Consider the following 9,741-nt stretch of genomic DNA (forward strand, 5'->3'; position numbering starts at 1 on the left):
TTCAGGCCCAGTGACTGCTCTAAGCAGGAGAGGTAAATGCAAGAAGATTGAGTTATGATGAGCAGCACTACCCTCTGCAGCATAACCACGCTTACTACACCTATAATTAATTAATTTCCCTCCATCTTCATGGTGAAAGTCTTTTCCCAGGCAGATTATATTGATTTTCAATGGTTCAACTTTTACACAGCACCACAACACTTCTTAGGTTTCTGTGTGTTACCAAATAGACATTGTATAAGTGTTGGAGGTGCCAGCTGACAACACGGTTGTCTTTTCTGTAACTGCAATATCTCCAGACTCCACCATTCATTGCACACTCATTCCTTCATCGTTGGCAGTAAACATCCAGTAACTCAGAGGCTAAGCAGTCAGCTGAGAGTATCGCAGTTGCAGTCTGGCTTTTGACTAGAAACAACTATTTTGGCCATTGGGTGGCTAACAAAATAATTCAAAAGGCAACCTATCAGGAATCCATCAAATGCTATCACCAGAACTATGCAGTATGCACTCAACACCAACAGCAGTCCACTCACTGTGTTGGCCAGCTCCAGGTAGTTTCCCTCCAGGGGAGCACAGCGGGTGCTGGTCTGGGCCAGGAGTTTATGAAGAGCAGCCTGCTGTTCTAGGACCGTCCCAGGCTGTTCCAGAAGCTTCTGGAGGATGGCTGGCTGCTGCTGGGTCTGAGTCTGCTGAGGCTGGATGTCTGAACTCTGAAGGTCCCGGTCCCCAGAGTAGTACTCCCAGCTCTCTCTGGCTCCTGACAAGGCCCCTAGGGGACACATGATAACTCGATAACTAACAGGTAGTAAACTTAGAAATAACAGGTAATAACTCATAACTAATAAGCAGTGTGAAGGTTTGGCACTCCCAAACAATTCTGTGGGTTTAGCAACAGAGCTAAAAACCCTAGCCTCAGTCATGCAGGTTATGTTTTGGTTGTTTCATTTTAGCACTTTGGTGTCAGTTGTTTATGGTCAATAATGACTGTGTAATAAGGGTTAGTGGTTGTTTGCAGTTAGTTGTTGAACGTTGGGTGTTAGATTTAGTTGTTTGGTGTTGCCTGTTCTTAGCTGATTTTATGCTTGTAGGCAGCTATGATTAATTGGCATCTCTTGTTTAACAATGTAACTCAAAATTCTGGCTAATATTGATTGGCTATCCCCAAACTCACCCCTGCTAATCTCACTACTGGTTGGCCAGGAGGTGATGTGTTCCCTGAGCTTCCTAGTGTCAGAGTCCTGGGAGCATTGGGAGATCTCGCCCTCTTCCTTACGGATCTCATTGACCAGCTGCATGCGGCAGCGGGTGAAGTCCTCAAAGGAGATCTTGCCTCGCTCGTCCGCTCCCAGCTGGTCCATGATCTCTGCCACAGACCCCTCCATGTTTAGCTGTCTACACACCATCAGCAGGTCATTCCTAACAGGAGACAGGGAGAGAAGGAGGTTTTTAGGAAGATGGAAAAGTTGCCGGAGAGAGGGAAGGAGATACAGGCAAGAGGAAAAGTATGGTGATAAGCAAAGAAACAGGGAGAAATAAGGAGGGACATGGTGAAGGAGAGGCAGAGAGAGAGGCAGAGAGAGAGAGAGAGAGGAGAGAGAGAGAGAGAGAGAGAGAGAGAGAGAAGGCCAGGAAGATAACTGTTTTCAATTGAGTGGTGTACAAGTTGCAGCACCAAGTTGAATTGCTGATATGTTAGCCAGGGCAGCAGCCTGAGGAATTGTCTTCACTTCTCAAAAGAATGAAAATAAACAAATATTAGGACAGGTTTGGAGGGGGAAAAATAGGTTTCCTATATGAAGTGGAAAGGCATACAATTACAGCAAAAGATATTCCCCTATACATGGAAATTGAACATTATGCCCCTCCAGCTGTAGTTATTCAGCACAATGAATATCTTATTCGTCAGTTTCATGTCTAACAGCTGGAATGCATGGAGAATATAGCTAAAGCATACATTTTCACAGAACTGGTTCCATTAATCATCTTTGATGCCTTACAGGGGCAACCAATACATTTAGCAGTGTGTTCTATGCCACAAATATACATAAAAACATGCATCTCAAATGACTAAGCAAACCATGGGCTTTTCTGGAACAAAAGAGGGCTGAAAAAGATGTGTTTGAGTTTAATCAAAAGTAACCAATGCTCTTAAGCTCTCCTCTCCTGCATGTTTTAATTTTGCTCACCACTCTCTCTGCTTGTGTATAGCCTGAAGCATGCCTACTTTACTGCCAAGAAAGAACATTCAACACTTCAGAGTTCATGAGCATTTTATAATTACAGACCACCACTATGATTATAACTCATATCGCGGTGTAAACTGTAACTTAATAACACCATAACTCACACTCACAAGAATATGTTAGGACAGGAATAGGCCTAGATTCCCTATTCCGAGGTATGGACAAATGTTTAGGTTCTCTGTGCTCAGGAGTCTTCTCCGTGATCTTGCCTGGCTCATGCCACTTTTCTGCAGCCTGCACATGAAATTAAAAAGGTCATTGGATGCTGCATCAAATCCAGTTGCTGTGATCTAAGTTGGAGTGTTGGTGTTTATTTACACTATGCAGTAGCCCTCCTCAATGAGCATGTGTGAAAGCAGTTCTGACTCAGTGCATAAGCTTTTAGAACATAGCAATGTCCATACATTTTTTTTTTTTGCAACAAGCTACAAACTGAATGGTTATGATTATGATATTGGTCACATAATAGGAAGTATGTTATTGGCCAACAGTTTCTTCTAGTCTGGAGTTAGTAACGTTATATGAGTATGATTGTCTGGAGACTAGCTTTTAGTTAGCTGGCTACATTCTTAGTTTCAACTAAATACACTTTTGCAACATTTTCATTGTCAAATTACATTTTGAGTTGCTTTCAAAAACTCAAGCCAAAACTTCCATGGCATGCAGATGTTTTTCGATAGTTTGCCCTTGCCAGTTATCGAGACTGGACATGGTTCGATGTCTTCGAATCAAAATCCGAGGACTTGTTCGCTACGGAAGTCACTGGCAATTTGCTCACATTACAAAACTAACTAAACAAATGATCATATTTCCAGATCGTATATACATGTCTGGAAAAATCTGTTCATTTGCATTCGGTAGCCTTCAATTCTAACCCCACCGTGTCGTTGATAAAATAGACTTACCTGTTGATGTATCCATCACCGTCACCGTCGCAAGTCTGAAACAACCGCCTCATCCCCTCCTCTTCGCCGGTGCTAGATGTGTCACTACTGCCGCTACTCACACTCACCTCCACCGCCGCCATGATCTTCCCTGAATACCGTAACTAGTGTGCTAAGCTACTACCCCTCCAAGTATTCATTCTCAACGAAGTAACTGCCTCATCATCACACTTCCCGAAGGGTCGACTACATCGGATTGAATATAATCAAATATAAACTTCGGTTTAATTCACATCTGCAAAAAGAAAGGTGCAGCACGTGCCGTAAAAATTAACCCCGAAAGTCGCGAATAGGGAGGCGTTAAAAAGCTTTGGGTAAACTGCTGTGGAGTGAGTGTCGACCGAAACTCAGTGGGACATATGTGAAGCTAGCCACAATAAGGATTAGCCACAATAGCGGAATTTGCGGTTCGCCTTCAAAATAAAACTCCCTAATTGACAGATGAAAATGGATGCAAATAGTGGAATTATGACATATTTGAATGAGTTAATACTAAACCATTTTGGAATGTTATATAAATAAAATAATGAGGTAATTAAGACAAACAAATCTGTAGAAAACTCACTATAGATGTATTCAACTTCAGAATTGCATTGGGGGCATACTTATATTTCACTGTGCAGCCTTACTTATGGATTGAAATGGCGTATCAGTCTACTCAGTGACCCCCACAGAACACAACTGTGAAGAGTTACACAAATATTAGCGTCCTAGCTCTTATTACGGGACTTTAACTGTGTGAAATCACTTCCCCAAGCAGCCTATTGTGCGTAATGACATTCATATTTCACTGTACAGCCTTGTCTATGGATTGTGGATCAAAGAAATGGGGTATCAGTCAACACAGTGACACCCACAGAAAACAGCTGTGGAGAGTTTACACAAATATTAGCATCATAGCTCTTGTTACGGAACACTGAAATCCATGTGAAATGAGCCACATTAAGCCTACAAGTCAACCTACTATGTGTATTGGACATTCATTTTCTCTGTAAATCAAATCCAATTTTATTGGTCACATACACATGGTTAGCAGATGTTAATGCTAGTGTAGCGAAAGGCTTGTGCTTCTAGTTCCGACAACACAGTAATATCTAACAAGTAATCTAACAAATTCACAACTACTGTTACGGCGTTCTTCGTTTGTTGAAAGAGAGTCGGACCGAAATGCAGCGTGGTGGTTACTCATGTCTTTAATGAATGAATCGCGATACATGAAATAACTATACAAATACAAAACAACAAACGGAACGTGAAACCTAATTACAGCCTATCTGGTGAACACTACACAGGGACAGGAACAATCACCCACGAAATACACAGTGAACCCCGGCTACCTAAATACGGTTCCCAATCAGAGACAACGAGAATCACCTGACTCTGATTGAGAACCGCCTCAGGCAGCCAAACCTATGCAACACCCCTACTCAGCCGCAATCCCAATAACTACAAAACCCCAATACGAATACCAAAATAAACCCATGTCACACTCTGGCCTGACCAAATATATAACGAAACACAAAACACTATGACCAAGGCGTGACAACTACCTTATACACACAAATGTAAGGGATGTACATGTAAATATATGGATGAGCGATGGCCGTGCGGCATAGGCAAGATGCAGTAGATAGTATAGAGCAGTATATACATATGAGATGAGTGATGTAGGATATGTAAACAATATTAAAGTGGTGTTATTTAAGGTGACTAGTGATACCTTTATTAAGTCCATTAATTAAAGTGGCCTGAGATTTGAGTCTGTATGTTGACAGCAGCCTCTATATGTTAGTGATGGCTGTTTAACAGTCTGATGGCCTTGAGATAGAAGCTGTTTTTCAGTCTCTCGGTCCCAGCTTTGATGCACCTGTACTGACCTTTCCTTCTGGATGATAGTGGGGTGAACAGGCAGTGGCTCGGATGGTTGTTGTCCTTGATGATCTTTTTGACCTTCCTGTGACATCGGGTGCTGTAGGTGTCCTGGAGGGCAGGTAGTTTGCCCCCGGTGATGTGTTGTGTAGATCTCACTACCCTTTGGAGAGCCTTGCATTTGAGGGTGGTGCAGTTGTCATACCAGGCGGCGATACAGCCCGACAGGATGCTCTCGATTGTGCATCTGTAAAAGTTTGCGAGTGTTTTAGATGACAACCCAAATCTGTACAGCCTTACCTATGGATTGTGGATCAATAAAATGTGGTATCAGTCTACTCCGTGACACCCACAGAACACAAAAACACTAATATTTGTGTAAACTCTTTATAGTTGTGTTCTGTGGGTGTCACTGAGTAGACTGCTAGCCAATTTCATTGATCTACAATCCATAGGCAAGGTTGCACATAAGTATGCCCCAATACAAATCTGAATTTTTATTTTACCTTTATTTAACTAGGCAAGTCAGTTAAGAACAAGTTCTTATTTTCAATGACAGCCTAGGAACAGTGGGTTAAGTGCCTGTTCAGGGGAAGAACGACAGGTGTCAGCTCGGGGATTTGAACTTGTAACTATTTCAGTCCCTAGTCCAATGCTCTAACCACTAGGCTACCCTGCCGCCCCTGCTGTGCCAATTTGAATATATTAACAGTGCAATTACAAAAGATTTTTACTTTTTTTGTCAAATTAACTCATTATTGTCTTTTGTTGAATTTATATAACAACATTCTAACCTTGTTGAGCATTATATAGTCCAAATATGGCACGATTACAGTATTTGTATCCATTTACATCACTTTCAATGGGGACTTTTATTTAGAAGGCACACCACAAATCCCACTAATGTGGTGAATCCTTATTGTAGCTAGCTTTACATAGATCTCAGTGGGTGAGTGCGTAAAAGGGCTGGACTTTCGATAGTCTAGCGGAGAAAGGCACTTTATATTAAGACATGGGATATTGTCCTGGGCAGCATGAAAACTGTGTGAGTATGCACAAGGACTGCACATTTGTATTTGATATTTAAATATAGAAAATTGATTCTATGGGTTTAAACCAACATTGATAGCCGAGATATTCTTTTAAACAGAGGCTCCTCAATAAAGTTCACCACATGTTGTTGCAAAATAACAAAGCACTTCATTGATGAAACATGCATTTCTTTGATGAAACAATAATACCTGAAGTAATAAGTAATAATGTATGTTGGCTGTGAGCTATTTACAGCAAGGGTTCTCAAAGTGGGGACCACTACTCTAGGGGCCACGGCCAAATCTCAAAATATAATTTTTTTAATAATATATTTTTTTTAACAATTGTACATAATTTTTTAAATTAATATTTCTAACAACAACAGATGAAACCAATGTTGGCCAAGGGATCCCCAGAATAAGTTTAAAGTGTGGAAAACAATAAAATGTCATATTATTAATCTACAATTGATGTTCTTAACCCTGAGTAACATGTGCCTGGGAGGCTCACAGGGATATCGATATCCACAGTACTCCACCAATTATACATTTTGCAACTCAATACTTCTTGTATTCCCCTAAAATGGTCTATCTGCCTCATGGAAAATTTTGTAGAATTGCAGGATATAAGTGTCAAAGCTGCAACAACAAACATTCTCTATGCCCCATGACAAAATATGTAGAATTAGATTTAAGTAATTTAGCAGACACTTTAATCCAGAGGTATTTACAGCAGCAATTAGGGTTAATTGCCATGCTGAAAGGCACATCGACAGATTTTTCACCTAGTCGGCTAAGGGGATTCGATCCAGTGACTCTTTGTTTACTGGTCCAACGCTCTTAACTGCTAGGCTACCTGCCATGGTTAAAATTAAGTAGAAAACTGAGAATTGGGCCTTTAAAGTGTTCCTTCCCAGGGCCGAGACGTGGTTTGACCAGCCAAGCACTGCCAAAGTCATTGTATGCTATTTTTTTATGTCACTCAAGTTGTGTTCTGATTATGAGGGGGTCTCTGATGAATTTGCTATCACAAAAGGGGTCCAGATGCAGTTGGTGGATGGGAGGATGGATCTTTCCCCCTTTTGTACTCTACTCTGCCTTTCACTGACCACTCAGCTCCTGGTTTTACTGCTGAAATTCTTACTGACAAGGTAGTGAGCCTGGGTGTCTGCGTGACTTTGCATTTAGCCCACTGAGCTGACTCCTAGGCACCTTCTGTTCAAGGCATCACATCTCAGACAAGGTCCCACCACGTAGTCCACCAAACAACCTCTGCTTTCATTCTTCCACCTCCTACATTTGTGCTGTGACTCAGATCAGACAGATTATGTCTACATCAACAATTGCTAGTATTTAAGCAAGGTTAAAGGGCAATTCAGGCAATTTTCGACCTCATATTCATTATCTCCACCACCAAACCAGTGTATAAACATGTGAAAATAGCATGTTTCTATGATCTGTGGTTAAAAAGATATGAAGGAAGGTCCTAAAAAAATACTTCTGTGACATCACAGGGTAGGATTAAAAAGTAAAACAAACCTGCAATGAGTTTCTAGCTCCACATGTCACTGCGAATCTCATAGTGTTTGAAAACCACTGTTATTCAAATGTTTAAACTTTTGATAATGTCATCGAGTCTAACTTTTTAACTTAATATTATTGTAGAAATGTGCAGTTTTCACATAAGACTGGTATTATGCTGGAGATAATAAAAATGAGGTTGAAAAGTGGTGGAAGTGGCCTTTAAAGTGGGATGAGTGTGGTGGAGAGGAGCTATTGCTTAGCACAATTGATTCTCCACACATTTTTTAAAAACAAAGTAGACATAACTTCAGGGATGTTTTTCCACATGCTCAGGGTTTTGACATCAATTGACAGTAAAAGCTTCTTTACAGATTTCTTATGGTTTCAATTAATACAAAAATAACACCTCATGACAGTGTACACTCAAGTACACTCACCCTAATCTGGTGGTCCCAGCGCGCACGACCCACGTGGAGTTCCAGGTCTCCGGTAGCCTCTGGAACTGCCGATCTGCAGCCAACAAGGCAGAGTTCATCTCAGCCTATGCCTCCCTCCAGTCCCTCGACTTCTTGGCACTGACAGAAACATGGATCACCACAGATAACACTGCTACTCCTACTGCTCTCTCTTCGTCCGCCCACGTGTTCTCGCACACCCCGAGAGCTTCTGGTCAGCGGGGTGGTGGCATAGGGATCCTTATCTCTCCCATGTGGTCATTCTCTCTTTCTCCCCTTACCCATCTGTCTATCGCCTCCTTTGAATTTCATGCTGTCACAGTTACCAGCCCTTTCAAGCTTAACATCCTTATCATTTATCGCCCTCCAGGTCCCCTCGGAGAGTTCATCAATGAGCTTGATGCCTTGATAAGCTCCTTTCCTGAGGACGGCTCACCTCTCACAGTTCTGGGCGACTTTAACCTCCCCACGTCTACCTTTGACTCATTCCTCTCTGCCTCCTTCTTTCCACTCCTCTCCTCTTTTGACCTCACCCTCTCACCTTCCCCCCCTACTCACAAGGCAGGCAATACGCTCGACCTCATCTTTACTAGATGCTGTTCTTCCACTAACCTCATTGCAACTCCCCTCCAAGTCTCCGACCACTGCCTTGTATCCTTTTCCCTCTCGCTCTCATCCAACACTTCCCACACTGCCCCTACTCGGATGGTATCGCGCCGTCCCAACCTTCGCTCTCTCTCCCCCGCTACTCTCTCCTCTTCCATCCTATCATCTCTTCCCTCTGCTCAAACCTTCTCCAACCTATCTCCTGATTCTGCCTCCTCAACCCTCCTCTCCTCCCTTTCTGCATCCTTTGACTCTCTATGTCCCCTATCTTCCAGGCCGGCTCGGTCCTCCCCTCCCGCTCCGTGGCTTGACGACTCAATGCGAGCTCACAGAACAGGGCTCCGGAAGGCCGAGCGGAAATGGAGGAAAACTCGCCTCCCTGCGGACCTGGCATCCTTTCACTCCCTCCTCTCTACATTTTCCTCCTCTGTCTCTGCTGCTAAAGCCACTTTCTACCACTCTAAATTCCAAGCATCTGCCTCTAACCCTAGGAAGCTCTTTGCCACATTCTCCTCCCTCCTGAATCCTCCTCCCCCTCCCCCCTCCTCCCTCTCTGCAGATGACTTCGTCAACCATTTTGAAAAGAAGATCGACGACATCCGATCCTCGTTTGCTAAGTCAAACAACACAGCTGGTTCTGCTCACACTGCCCTACCCTGTGCTCTGACCTCTTTCTCCCCTCTCTCTCCAGATGAAATCTCGCGTCTTGTGACGGCCGGCCGCCCAACAACCTGCCCGCTCGACCCTATCCCCTCCTCTCTTCTCCAGACCATTTCCGGAGACCTTCTCCCTTACCTCACCTCGCTCATCAACTTATCCCTGACCGCTGGCTACGTCCCTTCCGTCTTCAAGAGAGCGAGAGTTGCACCCCTTCTGAAAAAACCTACACTCGATCCCTCCGATGTCAACAACTACAGACCAGTATCCCTTCTTTCTTTTCTCTCCAAAACTCTTGAACGTGCCGTCCTTGGTCAGCTCTCCCGCTATCTCTCTCAGAATGACCTTCTTGATCCAAATCAGTCAGGTTTCAAGACTAGTCATTCAACTGAGACTGCTCTTCTCTGTA

General features: G+C 43.1%; 1 protein-coding gene across 3 annotated transcripts in view; it reads right to left on the reverse strand.

Moving 5' to 3' along the window:
* Window positions 1-3,530, reverse strand: part of LOC124048917 (colorectal mutant cancer protein) — a 127,127-nt gene extending 123,597 nt beyond the window's left edge. The window contains exons 1-3 of one of the 3 annotated variants that reach the window (XM_046370093.1): window positions 3,152-3,530; window positions 1,175-1,419; window positions 537-772 (exon numbers count right to left, since the gene is read on the reverse strand). In XM_046370093.1, coding sequence (XP_046226049.1) covers window positions 537-772; window positions 1,175-1,419; window positions 3,152-3,273 — 603 coding nt within the window. In that variant the 5' untranslated portion in view covers window positions 3,274-3,530. The remainder of the gene's footprint in view (window positions 1-536; window positions 773-1,174; window positions 1,420-3,151) is intronic. The other 2 variants (XM_046370092.1, XM_046370094.1) reach the window with 2 other exon arrangements.
* Window positions 3,531-9,741: the final 6,211 nt, after the last annotated feature.

This window comes from Oncorhynchus gorbuscha, linkage group LG11 (assembly GCF_021184085.1).
Source record: "Oncorhynchus gorbuscha isolate QuinsamMale2020 ecotype Even-year linkage group LG11, OgorEven_v1.0, whole genome shotgun sequence".
NCBI lineage: Eukaryota > Metazoa > Chordata > Actinopteri > Salmoniformes > Salmonidae > Oncorhynchus > Oncorhynchus gorbuscha.